This window comes from Antedon bifida, chromosome 3, assembly GCF_963402885.1.
Source record: "Antedon bifida chromosome 3, ecAntBifi1.1, whole genome shotgun sequence".
In the NCBI taxonomy this organism is placed as follows: Eukaryota; Metazoa; Echinodermata; class Crinoidea; order Comatulida; family Antedonidae; genus Antedon; species Antedon bifida.
The window spans coordinates 7,132,713-7,152,336 of record NC_136228.1 but is presented as its reverse complement, the minus strand read 5'-3'; the positions used below and the strand labels follow the sequence as shown (position 1 = coordinate 7,152,336).

The 19,624-nt window shown below is 33.8% G+C and overlaps 1 protein-coding gene and 1 non-coding gene across 4 annotated transcripts; both read left to right on the top strand.

Moving 5' to 3' along the window:
* The first annotated feature begins 1,281 nt into the window (after positions 1-1,281).
* Positions 1,282-19,200, top strand: LOC144838800 (far upstream element-binding protein 1-like). Of its 3 annotated transcripts, XM_078694288.1 has the most exons (21): positions 1,283-1,461; positions 2,674-2,821; positions 2,937-2,979; positions 3,435-3,490; positions 4,056-4,127; positions 4,571-4,628; positions 5,014-5,158; positions 5,655-5,753; positions 6,050-6,097; positions 7,228-7,293; positions 7,576-7,678; positions 8,248-8,345; positions 8,707-8,950; positions 9,375-9,535; positions 10,281-10,348; positions 10,503-10,611; positions 11,579-11,720; positions 12,431-12,520; positions 13,581-13,801; positions 14,291-14,339; positions 17,969-19,200. In XM_078694288.1, exons 1-20 carry the CDS (start codon positions 1,378-1,380, stop codon positions 14,300-14,302), a joined length of 2,067 nt encoding a protein of 688 aa, XP_078550414.1. In that variant the 5' UTR covers positions 1,283-1,377; the 3' UTR covers positions 14,303-14,339; positions 17,969-19,200. The 3 variants fall into 3 exon arrangements, with proteins under 3 accessions (XP_078550417.1, XP_078550414.1, XP_078550415.1); XM_078694291.1 differs by lacking the exon at positions 12,431-12,520 and having other exon boundaries at positions 1,282-1,461; XM_078694289.1 differs by lacking the exon at positions 4,056-4,127.
* On the top strand, positions 8,538-8,611 carry LOC144838885 (small nucleolar RNA SNORD36). The gene has a single exon (XR_013611723.1). It is a non-coding gene; the product is annotated as a small nucleolar RNA SNORD36 (small nucleolar RNA).
* Positions 19,201-19,624: the final 424 nt, after the last annotated feature.

The window sequence follows — 19,624 nt, the reverse complement described above, 5'->3', positions numbered from 1 at the left end:
CTCCGACCCATTTATTTCTTTATTTTGAAGTGGAGGAGGGTAAGTACTATTAAACTACTAGTTTTCATAATTGAAGATCGGATGCACTTTTGTAGGCTAACGTTATTAATCTCTCGCGTGTGGCAGTACGTAGGCCTATTGCCACACGCGAGGTATATTTTGTTAAGTCAGAGCCCTGTAAAAAACTAAATTACCAAGCGCGATTTTAGTATTGCTTCTTTCCACCATAATCTTAACAGTAGTAAGGGCTATACTAAATAGGCTACTCTATTTATCTACTATCGGTGGGTACATAGTTATGATTAAGTTGTTGGCCTATTACCAATTACCCGATCGATATAATTATTAATCTTGAATTCCTTATACAAACATCAATTAGCCACTAGTTGTCTATGTTTGACTTCCATATTGACTCTTTCACATAAAGCGCCTTAATAACTCATTTGTGGAATCTTAAGAAAGGCAGAATTTAAAGATTAAGATGGATAAATCAGCCGCGATACTCCCATTGTTAAAACAATATTTGTAATATTATCGGAGGCTACACAATAACTTGCAATAACTGACGCCCCGCTGTTAGTGAAACGTCACTTTCTTGCTGTGTTTGATTGGTTGAAGTTCCTCTATGAAATGAATACAAAGTTACCCCTCCCTCTTCCTAGTTATTAGTGTTGAAATGTCGTATCGAGATGTTCAAGTTTTTTAGAGTGCGGGATCGACGATGTTCATTAGTCTCATGTTGCAAGATTTAGGTGCCGATAAGGATGATGTATGCCCCTAGGTTCTGTTTTAAAATCACAAAGTAAGGCCTACGGTAAAGAATGATCACACATCAATACCACCACCATGGAGGTATATACCACCTCCATAAACAAACGAATGTAAAGACGTTAAAATGGTATCAAATCAAACATACTGGTACCGGTATAGGATAGCTAAAAATTGAAAGTACTGAATTGTAATTATAATAATATATGAAAAAAGTAATTAATGTAACATTAATGAAATTAAACTTTTATGAAAGTATTTTCTTTCTTCAATCAAACCCACATAAATGTAAAATGAAAGATTCAAAGTACGAAAGTCGTAACAGTACTCTGTCACACTGAATAATTAGTTAAACACTTTAACAACTTTTTGCAGATGTGAAAATATATAGTCGTTTTAATATTGGATCTGTGAGCTCAGTTGGTAGGCCTATAAGGTATGGTCACTTTTATTACTCTCTGCATTCTGTAAGCGTACTTTTTTTAGTCATCCGCCCTCTTTTGTCAGAATGCATATTATCACGTGACCTAATAACGCCGACAAAGCCATTTTGGAGTTTGCTTCAGCACATGTTCGTTGTTAATATTTCTGTTTAAAATATTGTCTAAAATGAATGATTTTTCTGCAGTACCACCTCCAGGCACAGCTGGAAACAACCCAGCATTCGCTGATGCTCTGCAAAGAGCGAAACAGGTTTGTAAATGAATGAAAAATCTAAGTTTAAATGAGGCACTCTTTGTGTCGTCTGAAAAATCTTCTGGCCCTCACTCTCTCTCGGTTGGCCTTTCGCGGCATGTACGCTTGGCACACATCAGACGCTTGACGTGTCCCAGCCCCGGCAAACAAGGAAACGAATTCTCATTCGATCCTCAGAGGCTATTATTTGCAATACTATGGCATATATATGCTGATTGGAACTTTCTGCTAACATGAATATATGATTTATGATGAATATCAATTGAATTATAACATTAACAAATCTAAAACACTTTTTTAAAACTCTATTTTAATTTGATTTCATTTCTTCTTTTTCCAAAAAGCTGAATACTACCTAGTTACTACTGTAATAATGCCCTGTAATATAGGCTAGGCCTAGTTAGTGATAAAATTAGGTTTTTTATGTCAAAAATTAAAGACGCCTTCCCTACAATTTGAGACGTTTTGTAAAAATAATACATATATATTACTTTTAAAAACATTAATCGTGTCATTCCTTGTCTTAAATGTACGTTTTATGGTAAATTATGATAAAAAGTGAGAAACAATGCACTACCTAAGTAGCTCGTGGCGAATGACCTCTCGTGGACGGTCTTTAGGCCTAGCTGGTAAACATTGGTAACGTACGAACATCGTACGCCAGCTATATACCTAGCCTGACGTATAGTTGCTGCATTAATTGTCTTTCTATTTTTGCCAGACTCCGTTGATACAAATTGGGGAAAACCCGGTATTTTCGCTGAATTTGCCAAAACAAAAATATCAATCCGCGCGCAATGCATTTTGGGATTTATAGCGAGCCGTTATAATTATTAGAATCGACTTATTTTTCTCATTTTTAACCATTTAAAGACGAAAAAAGTTATCGCAATAGGACCATATAGTATTATTTTTACATTAAATATAGTTTGTGATTCTAAATTAGATCTAAAAAACGTAGGGAAGGTGTCTTTAAACATTATTTTCGAGCATGTTAATGCCATTTTCTTTTTATGAAAAAAAGAGAAAAATTAATAAATAATACATGATGTATATTATTGAAAAACTTAATTTTATTTCATAAACCCAAAGTCTGGATGTAGATTTGTATTACCCTTATGTTATGGATTGCTAGCATGTAAAATGTTGAAACTGTGGTCTACATATTATTTTAAAATATTTGTTAATGTTAATTATTTGTATACACAGATTGCAGCAAAGATTGGCAGTGCATCTGGGGGTCCACCACCACCAAGCATTATAGAACCCCCTCCTGGTATGAACCTAGGCATGAAACGACCCATAGATGACACGGACGGCATGCCAGATTCTAAAAGATCAGCAGCTGAAAATGACCGTAAGTTTTCATCTTGGCACGCAAAATTAATAATATGTTTCTCTTTTTTTTCTCTCTTCATCTTATAACTTAATATTTTCTATTTAATGCATGTTTATTTTCATTTAATTTGCAGCTTTTGGTGCACAGTTAGCAGCATTGGCCCAACAACGACAAGGGTAATTATGTTAAACCTACACTATCAACCTGTATGACCAAAATAAATGTGATGTGCCCATATATGGACATGATGATGTCATATCACTACCATATTTTGTCAAACTAGTTTGATAGTGTAGACAGAGCCTTTCACTGTATAGTAAATGAGTTTGATTGAAGTGGGTACAATCCATTTGGAATAGAGTGTAGGTGTGAAATAGGCGCTGCATGTGAATATAAGGTCTGAAGAATAATAATAAAGACCATTTTTGTATTCGTGACTTAAGAAAGCCTCTAAGGCCTAGACTCTGAAAATATCCGAGACCAAAATAGCAGCTTGAACAAAAACCTTCGTTATTATATTAAAGCAAGAAGAATGGTAGAAATTAAATATATTTTGTTTAGAACAAGTTGACTAATACTACCATTGTATAAATGTTGTCGTCTATGACGTTCCACCTTGTTTCTACTTCAGCATGCCTGCACAAGCCTCAGAGGAATACAAAATACCAGACGGTCTCGTTGGATTAGGTATGAAAAAGATAATAATTGTCAATGTTTTTTATTTAAAAGTGCAATGTAGATGGATGTAGCCAGAAAATATGGCTGAATCCTGATATGAGAGCATTTCACACCCATGTCTTTTAAAGCATTCACATCTTGTGGCAAAGATCTTTCCTAGTAAAGGAATAAATAACTTACAATTAATAGCTGTGAATATCGCTGGCTGAATCTCAATGGAGATACAAATATAAATAAGCAAAAAGTTAATCAAAGTAAAACAGCCAAAAAGAAATTGCAGAGATTTTGGGTAACACTAATCATGAGAGTACTTAGAGAAAAAGCTAGACTCAATCTAATAATATCGAATTAAATACAACTTGTTTAGTTACATGTATCTTGTAAAATCAATATATACCATTTTGGGAATGCAAAAATCGACTTTTTATATACACTTTAAGTAGGAATAGTGTTTTAAGACTATTTACACTCTGAGCAGTAGGAATAGTATTGTAAGACTATAATACACTTTAAGTAGGAATAGTATTTTAATAGGTTCCCTAAATTATTAGTTAAAATCACGATTGTCTTCCAGTTATTGGCCGAGGTGGGGAGCAAATCAACAGACTACAAACTGACACCGGTTGCAATGTTCAGATCTCACCAGGTAGGCCTCTCTTCCTCAAAAACTGCTAGGTCACCCGTTGAAACATTGTAAAACATTAATCGTTGTAATGCTAATGTTAAAAACATTTTCAATATTAATCTTTCAAACACTAGTTTTTTTTAAACAATTTAAAAGTAAAAGAATATTGATTATTAGTTCTACTTATTTATAGTTTGGTTTAGTAATTGACAAACTTAATTATAATTTAGTATATTTTAGTTCTATGCCCTGACCCTTGACCCCTCATCCTGTTTTTACGCATGCATGATTTCACTATACCAACATGTTGCTGTTGACAACATTTATACAAATCTGCATACATTAATCTATACATTAATCCATATTGTCTCTTATTATTGCTTTTACTGATTTTGTATGTCTTTTTCAGCAATATCGTCATTAATAACTAAATAGTATGTTTAATGAACTTATTGTTTCTACAGACAGCAATGGTATGGCTGATCGTGTGTGTACGCTGTCAGGCAGTACTGTTGCCGTAATGTAAGTAATAATTGTTTTTAAATTCATTTTTAAGATAATAATAATACCAAATTTCTATAGCGCCCTTTTCATGAATGATCATGCTCAAAGATATATTGTCCCCCTGAAAAAATTATTCACTTTCAGTAAACATTGTATGGACACAAAATTTACCTGATAATGTAAAGGCAAAAAATAATCAACCAGAAGCCCATGTCTGGAAAAGTGAATAACTGTTATAAGAACTAAATTTATTTTGGTTTTATTCATCCCTTTTTTCATAAGTGTGGACACTATATCCTTTAAAAAAAGTTTTTTGGAAAAAAATTTGGCAAATGTAGATTTTATTCTTAAAATGTACTTACTTACCGCAAGATAATTAACTATCTGCTTTAACTTGTTTCAGGACTGCAAAAAGTCAACTTGATAAAATAATAGCCAAAGCCAAAATGACTGAAGCTGAGGGTACAATGACGGAGGAGATGATGATTCCAGGCAACAAAGTAGGACTTGTCATCGGCAAAGGAGGCGAGACTATAAGACAGTTACAGGTTAGTGAAATTAGAAGTTATTAAGGAAGTGAGTGGTTAAGACAGTGGAACCGTAATTACGTAGCCATAACACCTGCAAGGGTTCAATGATCACTCGCTGCATGGTTCTGGTGGTAGAACAAGTCGGATAAGGACTATAAACCGTAGGTCCAGTGTACACATCTAGAAAGAACCTAGTACAGTAGACTAGTAGGTTACCCCGGTGTACTAGTACAGATGTTTTGCCCTTACTTGGATACATGAGAACATTTGCGAACAAATTTGAAAGCAATTTTGGGTGCAACTAACCCACGATCTCCTGATCACTAGCCTTACGCTCATACCACTAGACCACTAATCTTGCACTGATGACCAGGGTTAGGTTCTAGAAGAGGGTACTTCTGTAGACCTGAGGAAGCATCAACTGGATGATAATTTTCAGTACTGAGAAGTAGCTTAGTTTACTGCTGTCAATATCTGGTGTATGCAAATGATTTAATCTGATTTAAATTCACAGGAGGAGATTGGTGTGAGAATGACCATGATACAGGATGGACCTCAAAATATTGGTATTGACAAACCACTTAGAGTAACTGGTGAACCATCTAAAGTGCAGGTATTGTAGCTTGTAACCAACTCTGTAAATGTTACATTAATTTGCACAAATGTGATTGCATTTCAGTGTCTTATCATTATAAGTTATAGTAATGTGAGGTTCAATCAGTATAACAAAAATGGTATCTGCTAACACATATTGCTTCGATGGTATTATTGGTGGATTGTGTCCGAAAACCAGTCATAAAATGAATCACTATCATTTATTACGATTTGTATATAAATAACTTCTGTATTCCTTACCTCAAATGACTATTTATGCAATTGGGTAGCTATCATACTAATTTTCTATTTCAGGAAGCCTTCCGCAAAGTACATGACCTGCTGGAGTCAAAGGGAAATGAGGTAGGTAAAGTTATTTCTAAATAAGGATGTAAAACTCTCTCTACACTATCAAACTAGTTTGACAAAAATGTGTGATGTGTCCCAAATATGGTAGTGATATGCCTAAATGTCGTAATGATATGACTAAATGTGGTAGTGATATGCCTAAATGTGGTAGTGATATGACTAAATGTGGTAGTGATATGACTAAATGTGGTAGTGATATGCCTAAAGGTGGTAGTGATATGACTTAATGTGGTAGTGATATGACTAAATGTGGTAGTGATATGACTAAATGTGGTAGTGATATGCCTAAATGTGGTAGTGATATGCCTAAAGGTGGTAGTGATATGACTAAATGTGGTAGTGATATGACTAAATGTGGTAGTGATATGACTAAATGTGGTAGTGATATGACTTAATGTGGTAGTGATATGACTTAATGTGGTAGTGATATGCCTAAATGTGGTAGTGATATGCCTAAATGTGGTAGTGATATGACTAAATGTGGTAGTGATATGACTAAATGTGGTAGTGATATGACTAAATGTGGTAGTGATGTGCCTAAATGTGGTAGTGATATGACTAAATGTGGTAGTGATATGACTAAATGTGGTAGTGATGTGCCTAAATGTGGTAGTGATATGACTAAATGTGGTAGTGATATGACTAAATGTGGTAGTGATATGCCTAAAGGTGGTAGTGATATGACTAAATGTGGTAGTGATATGACTAAATGTGGTAGTGATATGACTAAATGTGGTAGTGATATGACTAAATGTGGTAGTGATATGCCTAAATGTGGTAGTGATATGCCTAAATGTGGTAGTGATATGACTAAATGTGGTAGTGATATGACTAAATGTGGTAGTGATATGCCTAAATGTGGTAGTGATATGACTAAATGTCGTAGTGATATGCCTAAATGTGGCAGTGATATGCCTAAATGTGGTAGTGATGTGCCTAAATGTGGTAGTGATATGACATCATGTCTATATATGGGCACATTTTTGTTGTCACATAAAGTTTGATAGTGTAGACAGAGCTTAACAAACTGAAACAATAATAAAATCATGGACATAAGTGTGTGAAAAAGAATAGAAATACCTTCTGCACCTGTTGTAATTTGTTTGTTTTTTATTCTCTTTTAGATTAATCGTGGTGGAAACCTGGGTAATTCATTTCAAAGGCGAGGTCCACCACCTAATGGCCGTGAGGTAAGCAATCGCAGAACCTACATTATTTATAATTTCATTATAATACACATTTGTTCTTATATTGTATTTGTCCTAAGCACAATCTTATTATACTTGTAAATCTGACTGAAGAGGTTACCCAGTATAAATAACAAATTCCAAAATTGTTTTGTATAATTTTTGGAAGATGTATCTGAAAAAATAAAAATCGGTTTTTTACATCACCATTATTTTTAATTTTATGCAATAGTAATAGTAGCATAAAACAATTTTAAATGACCCTTGACATGTTTTTTACTTTAGGTGCCGGTTCCTAAGTTTGCTGTAGGCATTGTGATTGGTAGACAAGGAGAGACGATTAAGAAAATCCAGGTGGAGTCTGGAGCCAGAGTCCAGTTCCAAGACGGTTAGCAATATGTTGTTATATTTTGTAGCTACAAGAATTGCGAGACTTGTACAGAATGCGCCGATATGAGAGTAATCTCACATTGACAAGCATGTGTTAATTTTTTGAACTAGTTTGTGTTACTGTTACTTAATATTAGATAAAGTCATGAGATTCAAATAAAGATTGTTGATCTCGCATCTTGAGTTCGGTCAAACCTAGTGAACCATTTACTGGTCAATGCAACCCTCACAGCATATCAGTTATGTCTAGCAAAATTACTTTGTTTGCTGTTGCCCTACATAACCTTTTTTGTTGACGTAGTAGTAGTAGCAGCAACCAAGCCTGTAGACAGGATTTTTACAGGAGCGTCCTTTTTCCGTCAAATTGGGGCAAGCGTAAGCAACTGAAAAAAATTTAGGTCTACCTAAAGTAGTATTACTTTGTCTGGTATAGAACTGGACAAAAAAATTGGCATGAGTTAATAGCATTTTCACTGATGGTCTCTGTTTGAAAAAGACACTTCAGAAAAGAAGAGGGCTACATGCTTGGCAACTCAAGATTAATGTTAATATTTTGTTTTTTCTCAGATGATGGCGGCCCTGAAAGAATAGCTGTTGTGTCTGGAGCTGAAGATGCAGTCATGAAAGCTGCAAGCGAAATAGAGACACTCATTGCCAATGCTAATGTAAGTCAGCAGCTTAAAAAACTTTATGTGGAAAAAAATGTGATGTGCCCATATATGGACATGATGATGTCATATCACTACTATATTTAAGCATGTCACTACCATATTTGGGCACATCACACTTTTTTTCAAACTAGTTTGATAGTGTAGACAGAGCTTAAGAATATCTATCAAACTTTCCTTGTGTTCAGCTTGCAATGATGTTTGAATTTCTTCACCTGAATATCCATGTGGATAAAAAACCGAGCTTTTTAATACTGAGCAAGCATGTTTTTTTTGTTAAATATGCCATTTTAATGTCACATAATAGTCACTTTTACCCAAAAAATTGGATCGGAAAATGTTGGTTTTATTTTTGTAGAGAGATGGTGATCGTGGAAACGGCATGTCTATGAGAGGTGGTAGAGGAGGCGGGCGTGGAGGATTTAGAGGTGGACGAGGAGGTTTCAATAGAGGACCGCCAGGAATGGGAGGTCCACGAGGACCCCCACCTCATCATGGTGGTCCCCATGGTGGCCCACCTCATGGAGGAGGAGGGCCAGGTGGTATGAATACACTTGAGTATGGTGTACCAGCTAACAAATGCGGCATTGTCATTGGTAAAGGTATGTACAGAATAACGTAATCGATAATAGTAGTAATTTAATCAGGTCAAAATTATTTTACTGCAGTAACTATGTTTTTTACTACAATGTATAATTTCAGAAAAAGTTTGCTAAATAATAATTTTTTAAAAGATTTTATCAATACTCTCCCAAATTATTTGCACCTGCTAGAACCCACCATCTTTTACCATGGATGTTGGGCGTATAATGTGTGCTACAGAAAACACTGGCTAGGTTTTCGCTAACACTACCAGGGCATTGCCCAATTGGATGGGTTTGATAGTAGGCCTAGCCACAACTGAACAATTCTATTAAATAGAAACGATTTATTTTGCTATTTTATTTTATTATCATTTGCTTTTTTTAATAAGGATAAATTATTTATTGTTAATGTATTTGCATATCTAATTTGCATAAATGACAGGTGGCGAAAGTATAAATAACATCAAGACTACAAGTGGTGCTCATGTTGAGATTAGTCGGAACAATGGGCCACCAGGACAGAAGTTGTTCTTTATCCGTGGTACACAAGAACAAATTGATCACGCAAAGTTCCTAATTAATGAGAAAATAAATGGAAGTAATGTAAGTATCTGTGTTTTCCTTCTGTAGTTGTAGAGCTCTGTCAAATAAGTGTGATATGCCCAAATATGGTAGTGATATGATGTCATCGTGTCCATATATGGGCACATCACATTTGTTTAGTAGTGTAGACGGAACTTTACATGCCTAAGACCAATATCTTGGGTTCATACGGCATCTCAACTTTCCCATTATCTTATAGACCAGAATTGTTTGTCATTTCCAAGAGGTCCCAAATTCTTTGCACCTGCTAGAACCCACCATCTTTTACCATGGATGTTGGGCGTATAATGTGTGCTACAGAAAACACAGGCTAGGTTTTCGCTAACACTACCAGGGCATTGCCCAATTGGATGGGTTTGATAGTAGGCCTAGCCACACGCATCAATTTGTTTTTGTTCTGTAGTAGTAGTTTTTTTCGCTGCTTTTAATAACAGATTGTAAAATATTATGTCACTTATTATTGTATTGTGTATGAATCACTGCAGTGTAAAGCTTTGTCTACAAAAAATAAGTGATGTGCCCAAATATGTTAGTGATACAATGTCATCGTGTCCATATATGGAAACATCACATGTTTTTGTCACATAAAGTTTAATGTGTAGACAGAGCTTAAATCAATTAAAGAACCAACAGAAAATCACAAAACTTTACTGATTTTATTTATGTTACAAACAAATTTCTTTGGCTGCTTTCCACAATGTTCTTCACAATCCATAAGAAACAAATGTACTATTTTCTGTTGTAGAATGATCCCAGAGGACCACCTCCTCCCCAAGGCGGTGCACCACCATATGGACAAGGTCCACCACAAGGGTAAGTAGAATGCATTAAATTGTTTGAATCATCATTCTATTTTTGATTGATTTTAGAAAATGAATCAAGACATGGTATATTCATACTTAAAAATATATATAGTGTTGTATTATTGTTTGTGTTTTTTCTAAATGATCCTATTATTTTGTTACAGAGGTCCACAGGGTGGACATCAGCCTCCCCAAGGAGGCCCACCAGGAGGTCCTCCACAGCCATACAACCCACATGGATGGGGTAATTCATTTGGACAATGGAATCAACAGGTATACTTTGATCTAATTCTGGTATTTATCGTGTCCACACTAGGACTGATGACAGCTAAACTTGGTCATTTCCTAGTACATATCGTGTCCACACTAGGACTGACGACAGCTAAACTTGGTCATTTCCTAGTACCTATCGTGTCCACACTAGGACGGACAACAGCTAAACTTGGTCATTTCCTAGTACCTATCGTGTCCACACTAGGACTGACGTCGGCTAAACTTGGTCATTTCCTAGTACCTATCGTGTCCACACTAAGATTGACCACAGCAACACTTGGTCATTTCCTGGTACTTTTCATGTCCCACTCCAGGACTGACCACAGCAACACTTGGTCATTTCCTGGTACTTATCGTGTCCCACTCCAGGACTGACCACAGCAACACTTGGTCATTTCCTGGTCCTTATCATGTCCACTCCAGAACTGACAACAGCAACACAGACAGAGCCACATTCTTTTGCTTTCTCATTGTGTAGCTGTGTATGGGTTCCTTTTTATGTTCCATAGTGCAAACTCAAATAATAGCAAGTAAGCCCATTATGTAACCCTGTAGGTAAAGAATAAACAAGATGTTATTTTACAGTTAATTCTGGCTCCCTGAATACCTAATCCTCTTCTTTCAATTGTGAAGTGGGCCAGGCCAAGGGTGTCCAGTTTCATGAAAGTTAATTGTACCACTTGCACCTGCTAGAACCCACCATCTTTTACCATGGATGTTGGGCGTATAATGTGTGCTACAGAAAACACAGGCTAGGTTTTCGCTAACACTACCAGGGCATTGCCCAATTGGATGGGTTTGATAGTAGGCCTAGCCACAAATCATTTATAACTGATATAAATGATTATATAATTCATAATTTAAATAAAGTTACATACACATTTGCTTCGAATTGTATGAGTTTTTGGGCAAGTTAAAAAATGTTTTTTTTTTTGTGGTTGTCTGATATTGTTACTTGTTTTTACAGCAATCGCAGACAGACACAATGGCCGCTTGGGCCTCTTATTATGCCCAGTTCTACCCCCAGCAAGGAGGAGCGCAACCCCAGCCATCATCGGCTTCAACTCCATCTACAAACACATCAACACAGTCACCGGCAGCCCCTCAAGGTACGACCATGTTCAAATATCAATACATACACCTTGCAATGCAATATTTAATACCCTTTTCAACACACTTTTTTGGGTTTGAGTTTTGCATGAAAATTAAATTGTTTTATTTATCACTGGTTAAGGGAAGTAGCTAACACAGTTGACAATCTCGCGTGAGCTGTTGCAATGTTAAGCAGCATAGATATTCGGCACATACAGAAATCCATTCTACTAGACTGGTAAATGCGCATTTGTCGTAGCCTAGTACAACCGTGATAATGAACAATTTAAATGTTGACATTCAGTGTGTGCATGCATAGTTAGCATAGCTATGATGCTGGCACTGTATTGGACAAATATATAAGGTGTGAAATAAATCCTCCCTTATATTAATCTTTGCAATATCAAATGCATCCTAAAAAAGATTCTAAACCATTTAAATTTCTGTCTACACTATCAAACTAGAAAAAGAGTGATGTGCTCAAATATGGTAGTGATATACCCAAATATGGTAGTGATATACCCAAATATGGTAGTGATATGATACCATCATGTCCTTGTATAGGCACATCATTTTTTTGTCACACCAAGTTTGATAATGTAGACAGAGCTTAAACCATCATTTAAAACTCTTCCCTTTGTTTCTCCCTTTCTTAATTCAACAACCCTCATCGTTCAACAGAATACATCAACGCCCAGCTAACTATTTGATTGGTTCTCTACTTTAGGTGTGAAAATGTCTGCTGATGGCCAACCGGATTATAGCGGTGCCTGGGAAGAATACTACCGGCAATTACGACAACAACAAGGTGGCGCCGGTAGGTGGCGTTTTTCACATCCGACAGCTATCTGCAGCAATGTTGAATTTTCTTTACTCTTCTTTCTTCTAACTTACTTTTTCTTGCCTCCCTTTCTACACCTTAGCTTTTGTATGAAATTGTGCTTTTAAGCTTGCCAGGCATTTCACAGTTTTAGAATGTTATATCTAGTTAGCAATACAGTAAGATCTCCCATTTACAATAACTTTATTTTATACAATTGTTGCCACAAATGATGCTCAGATTATTAATTATGACTGCCAAAATATTAAAAATTGATACATAAACTATTTTTGTATGCTAAATTTAAGCACCATATTTAGCCTGTTTTACAAACAGAACTTATTTCCTAAGTTCTGGCAGGTGTTTCGCATAAAGTAGAAACTATTTGCACTTCTGAAAAAAAGCGATAACAAAATTTTAAGAAACTAAAATTCATTGCAGAAACGGATTTGAAAGTTATAAATATAATTACGACACCGAAATTTATTTGTGCGTATCACCTAGTGTACAACAGGCTTTAGGGATGGGGGTGTCTACAAGGTGTCCGCATTGGAAGAGTTGACTACAATTAAAAAGATACAACCTTCCTGAATTATGAACCAATGGGTGATGTTACTGTATACAGTCTATCTTTGTATCTGGTTGCATGTTTGTGTGATGTGGGAATGCACAAGCACTGTGAGCCCACAGCAATTTCACTTTTTGATAAAAACACATAATTTTGATATAAACCACAGTCCACTTTAGCACTGTTAGCACTGTTGGAACCTTGTATGTACAATGTTTAGGTTGACCATGGTCACTTCTAGATTATAATGCACAATTGAAATATGCAGAAATGTAGGTCTATCTTGTGTATGTTATCATGTGTTGAAACAGTTAACCCGCCATGTATTCTGTAATTTAATTCTAGTAACCAATACACACAATCCTAATTTGAACATTATTTTACTATGATATGTTACTGTTTGTTAATACTGAAACATGCAGTAATAATGCATATTACTACCATATTTGGGCACAGAAGTTAAACAGTTAAATTATTATGTCCCTGTAGCTGCAGCAGCACCAACCAGCCAACCACAGCAAGCACAACAACCAGCTCCAACGAGCCAGCCTCAGCCTGCCGCTCCCACATCACAAGGGTCAGCAGCAGCCGGCGGCGGCTCTGGTTCACAGGACTACAGCGCTGAATGGGCAGAGTATTGGAGACAGCAAGGCTATTATTATCCACAGACACAGGGAGGACAGGCACAACCACAGCCAACGCAACAACAGGTATTTTGAAGAATGTCTTGTTAGTTCATTGTGCATATACTGTATTAAAACGCGTGTCCTCGCTCCTTGTCTTGACACAGTTTTGATGGTTTCTAGGTCCAGGAGACGATCAATTGACCTGACCTAGGTCAGTCGTTCTCTTATTTTTCAATAGACTGATGCAATTTTCAATTTTTCGGGCCTGAAAATCATTATGAAATATGTGTAATACTTATGGAAATGGCAATATGTACTAGTTAACTGACAAACGGGTGCCGTTTGGTGGCAGAACTCGACAGGACGCAACGACATATAAGCGCAACACAAGCGAGTTGACCAATGACAAGCGACAACAAATAATCCATCGCCAGTGATTGGTCAAATCACTTGCGTTACGTCTTTAAGTTGTCTCTAGTGGGAACCAAGCATTAGGGGAGAAGAAAGTGATTGTATGTGGATTGTAATTGCTTTAATACATCAATTCTGAGCCAAACTTACTTTGTTTTTCAGCCTCAGTACTAGAAGCAAGATAAACAATTTTCACTAGCAACTAAAACAGGTGAACTTATAATTTCAAACTAACATTCATTTGTTGGCTATTTTATTTAATTTGCCAAATTTTATGCAAACATTTTTTTAAAACTTTCTAACAATTTTTGCAATGCTTTAATACTATAGACTAATAGTAAATGTCATTTGTGCAATAAGTCTTTAATAATTCTTGAAATTCTTTTTCCTTATCGCCCGTCCTGCCATTTTTCATCCCCACTTTTTGTACGCTTGTTTGTTGATTGATTGATGATGTTGAGGCGAGATTGACTCGTATTGTTATAATAAATTTTATTCTCTCCCGATTCTCCTCCCCTTCCCATTATCTTCCGGTCAAGAGGGGTCGTATATTACCTCCGTTCTTTCTTATTGGTGCGATTGTTGATGCGTATCATGATATTGAAATATATTTTTCCAGTTCAATCATTGTTTTCATTTTCTTGCCTCAAAACATCTATTAATTGTTTTATGTATAAATGGATGTTATTGATTATTATTGTTCCTTTGATGTTAAATAGGCATAATTTGGTTCTGTCAGATTTTAGGTTTATTTTGAGATGTTAGGATGGTTATTGATCTGGAATTGGAACTATTTTAATTGCATAACTTTATAAATAATTTGATAATTATTTTATGAACTAAAGAATGATTTATTGATGAATTTGATCATGTCAATCCAATTAAACAATTCATGAAGTATGTTTTTTGATATTTTTTTACCATACATGTTTATATTTTAATACAATTGGAACTATTTTAATTGCATAACTATACATAACTTGATAATTAGATTATGAACTAATGAATGAATTATTAATGAATGATTATTTCAATCTAATTAAACAATTCATGAATTATGTTTTTTGATATTTTTTTTACCATACATGTTTATATTTTTATCCAAATGTTAGAAAATGTATTTATAATTTTTGGATTTTCAATGCATAAACCCAATAGACACTTGCATACCAAAAGATTAAAAAAAAAAAAACCCATAATGTAAATATAGCACATGATATCACTGGTTAGCTCTCAATCGAAACTCCTTATAAAGCCCTTTACAGCGGTAAGTTTTGCTTTCACAATAGCTGTTTACATTATTTACATACTAAAAATAAACATTCATAAATTTGAGTACAATACACATTCAGTGGAATTATTAGGAAAGTATTATTATTGGTGTTGCATGCAAGTTGTTGATGCATATCATTTACCAAGAAGACTTCTGCCAGGGCTGGGTTTGTACTGTAAGTATACAAATATAAAGAGCGATGCTGTTGGTAAACGGCATAAACGATTCATAATTGATATTAATAACAACGATTTAATGAAATGTTTTATTCTTAATAACTGACTAAAAATAATATAATTAAATTAAAATTTAAATATTCTGATTATTGATTTATAATGTCTTTATTATAATATATTTTTTATGAAAATATTCTGAATGCAATTTATTAAAATGTATTTTTGATACCAATGATATATTTTGAAATATTAACAAACCAATCTTTTCACAATTAGCATAATATTGATGATGCTCAAATTAAACTGTTTTTACAGTACATGTTTTAAATACAGAACTATTTCTTTTTTATCCTGTTGTATAGAACATTATAATTATAATAAATATGTTGAAACAGTTTTACAATCATTCCAAAGAATTCCATATTTTTTCTATTGTACATAAAATTTACTATTTCAGGGACATGTTGTTTTATAAATAGTGGCCATAAAAAAATTAATCTAAATACAGAAACTTTTTTTGCCATCAATTATGCATACTTATTGTTTGGTGTTATGTAATGCAATTTCAATGCCATATTTTCCATATGTTGAATGCCATATCATTTCTATAATCCTTTTTTTGTTTATTTGAATAACATGTGTTCCTATTTGAATATTGAAGTATAATTTACATATGACTTTTAACCAATCAGTTTTGCCTTGATTTTTAAAGAATAACATTATGTCTGGTTTTTTTCCCAATAATTCTTGGTCTTTGATGATTATTTTTCAATGAATGAATATTGTGTATAATATTATTTTATTATAGAATTATTCAACGTCAACGTGCATAGTATTTATAGAACATTCACTCAATTTGCATATTCAGTTAATAAACACATGTGGTGCATTTTTAGAATTTGAACACATTTGCATAAATGATGATATAATATGATATTTGTTGATATATTTGCTTGGCTTGATCCGTTTTTGTTTTTTACTTTCCAAACAGACTGCTAGAGTTGTTTCACAGCTAATCGGTGAAGCGTGTAGATACATCACCAAATTAAAGTAACAATTCATTTCATCTTGACAATGATTTTAATAATTTAATACCATAACCATACATTGTTCTTTTTATGATGATACTGAATATGATATGAAATTATATATTTTTTTATGATGATGAACTCTCGTACTACTATACTATTGAATTTTAAATGTGATACATGATTAATATTTTGATATGCAAATTTAAATGAACTTCATCAATAACATTGTTTTTTTTTTTAAAATAAAATAAATGCTTATATTTTTGTTGATCATACCATGATATTTATAAACAATATTTCATGTCTGGTTTTTTTTTTGGTTGCTGTTATAAAAATGAATTTCGTATCCTTGCAGATAATTTTACAGTTCTCATAGTTTAATTGTGCTTTGAAACTCAAATGGAATTTAAAATCTGCTGTTAACACTATATAATTGACATTTTCCTCATGTATTGATTATTGGCTATTGATTATTGATAACTACAGTATTGATTGATTATTGAAAGTATTTTCTGATTGATCACGTTGATGTAATTTGTGTTTTATTCTCAAATCTCATTCTTTATTATTACTTCTTTTTGAATGAATACATTTTGATTTATTCCTCCTCCATGAAAGACCATACATTCAATATTGCAGATCTTTCATAAAAATAGTCCTTATCATATTGACAAAGCTCAATTATAACTAATGTTAGGATTATATCTTAGACAGGTTGATTTTTTTTTCTGCATTTAAATATAATGAATGAATATAGTAATTAGTATCTATTACAGTACAGGGATAGTTTAAATGGTTACATTTCTAGTTTCTTCCAAATCATGAGTTAATTGTTTTTGTTGATGTTGTTTGTTTTGAGGATTTTTTAAATGTATATTATTTTTAATAATGTGGTTTACATGTGTAAGTTCGTACATTTTACAAATACTAATAACTATGCATTTTATTTCACTTTTTATTAATTGTTCATTGCTTGAAATGAAAAGGGGTATGAAGTTGAAAAATGGTGATGGGTTACCTAAGCATTTCAGTTTACATGTGATGGGTGCACACTTGCACAGGAGTGATTGACCTTGAATAGCGAGAATAGACAATGTCATTGCATGGTGGTGGAGTGGTTTTGCATGGTGATTGAGTGTTAAACGGTCAAGATTAAATTTGGCGTAGTGAGGATTGAATTTACATGGACATGGTGAGAGTGAAGTCACACTTCCTGATATAGTATGCTTGTGAGTTTAATTGTTGATGAAGTTTGTTTTGTTTGTGCACCATGAGTGACAGTGATGATGAAGTTGTTAATATTGTTTAAAACACTTGAATTCCATGATGTTGCAACATGTATATTTTTATATATTTCCAGGCTACAATGTTGGAGTTGATCACACATTATGTATTGATAAATTTGATTGATTGGAATCGATCTATTGATCGATTCATTATCGACGAGTATCATTGACCTTTTGACGTCCGATGATGACCATTACCTTCAGATGTTGATTTAAATACTTGCAAGTCCGGTCAAATTAGAATTTAAATATTTAGGAAGTGTTTTTATAGTGTAAACTTCATGTAAATAATTAACCAAGGTAAGAAACGGTTACAAATGTTTTATTGTAGTTAAGATTATTGGGTCAATTTAAGTTGTACTGCATACGCCTGTCAATTTTTTTTACATTTTTTTTTCTGTAAATTATCGTTAATATGCTTAAGATGTGCTGTCTTCCTTGAGTAGGTGTCCGATGACCTCCGAGATTGGCAGGATGACCTCATCGTTGTCGTAAGTAACTAGTAAAAATTTGAATCATTCAGTAAATGATTCCCTACTCAAATAATATGTGCTTAATGTTCACATTCATTATGTATAAAATATAGCTTGTGTTAATTATATTATTTACCATTGACTTGCATTAGAGATGTTAATTGATAATAATATGTGTCTTGGTTGAAATGCGATATTTTATTTAAGTGAGGAATAAGCATTTTAGGTAAGTATGTATTACGACAACAGAGCCTACAATTTTGTTATATGTTATTTTTAATTCCTGCAATTAAACTATGTCAAATACTAAATTAGTTCAGCACTGTATTTCCAATATAAATTTGTTTGTTGTTGTTATTTGTCACTAAATTACTTCTTGTCTTTTAGTTTTATTAAAAAAATTTACTATGGTTTTAAAATGATGTCTAGTAAAATGCACTACTAAATAGTTTGTGAAGCGAGTTCAGAAATTCTACATAATTAAAAATATTAGCAGAATGTTCGTTGTGTTTTTACTTCAGCTACTGTATAACAAAACAACATGTTATTGTTGACTTGTTTTTATGTTTGTGATTGTTGTGTGTGTTTAAAAGTTAACATGTGTTTAGATCAGGCACTCGCGTTGAGGTGTAGGCCCAAGTTCTAGAGACGTCTGTGATCAGGTGTGTAGCAGGAGCTGGTCCCCAGCACCATGGATGCAAGCAAGAAGCTGTTAGTAGGCCTAGCATTTGGTGCATATACCCTTGTATTGTTTAAAAAATTGTATTATTCACTTTCATGCTTGTAATTGATTTATTGTATGTTTATAATAAAATGTTTAATTCAATATTAAAGTTTTTAGAATTTTGTTTCTATTAATAATTATTGTCTACTGTAATTTGAATTGACCTTCAACATCTTTAACAGCACATACTGCACCCCTATTTCGCCTCTCTGACAAAAAAAAAATTTCTACCCGTTTTTCTACTTTGAGACCTGATAAGAGCATGAATAGAGGAAAACCACATGTATACTGACTGTACCGTTACGTATCGCCAGTAGAAACTTGATTTTGATGTCTAGCCTATAATTATATATATTTTTTCAATGTGGCTTTTAAAAAAGAATATATAGGCCGCGCCTAATATGCAACAAACAAAAAAAGCACCTGGTTTTATTTTCTTCTATGAACTCATTAGTCTCTAAATTCGTACTTTGTATTTTTCGTGTTAAAACTGTAGTTAAAAATGGCATTATGAAAGATTTATTGTTATACGA

What these genes read in the sequence shown, in the direction of transcription:
- LOC144838800 (XM_078694288.1), top strand. Translation starts at nt 1,378, where the DNA reads ATGAATGATTTTTCTGCAGTACCACCTCCAGGCACAGCTGGAAACAAC. An exon ending in CTCTGCAAAGAGCGAAACAG is followed by an intron (nt 1,462 to 2,673) that starts GTTTGTAAATGA and finishes TTGTATACACAG; the next exon opens with ATTGCAGCAAAGATTGGCAG. An exon ending in GTGAACCATCTAAAGTGCAG is followed by an intron (nt 5,754 to 6,049) that starts GTATTGTAGCTT and finishes TTTCTATTTCAG; the next exon opens with GAAGCCTTCCGCAAAGTACA.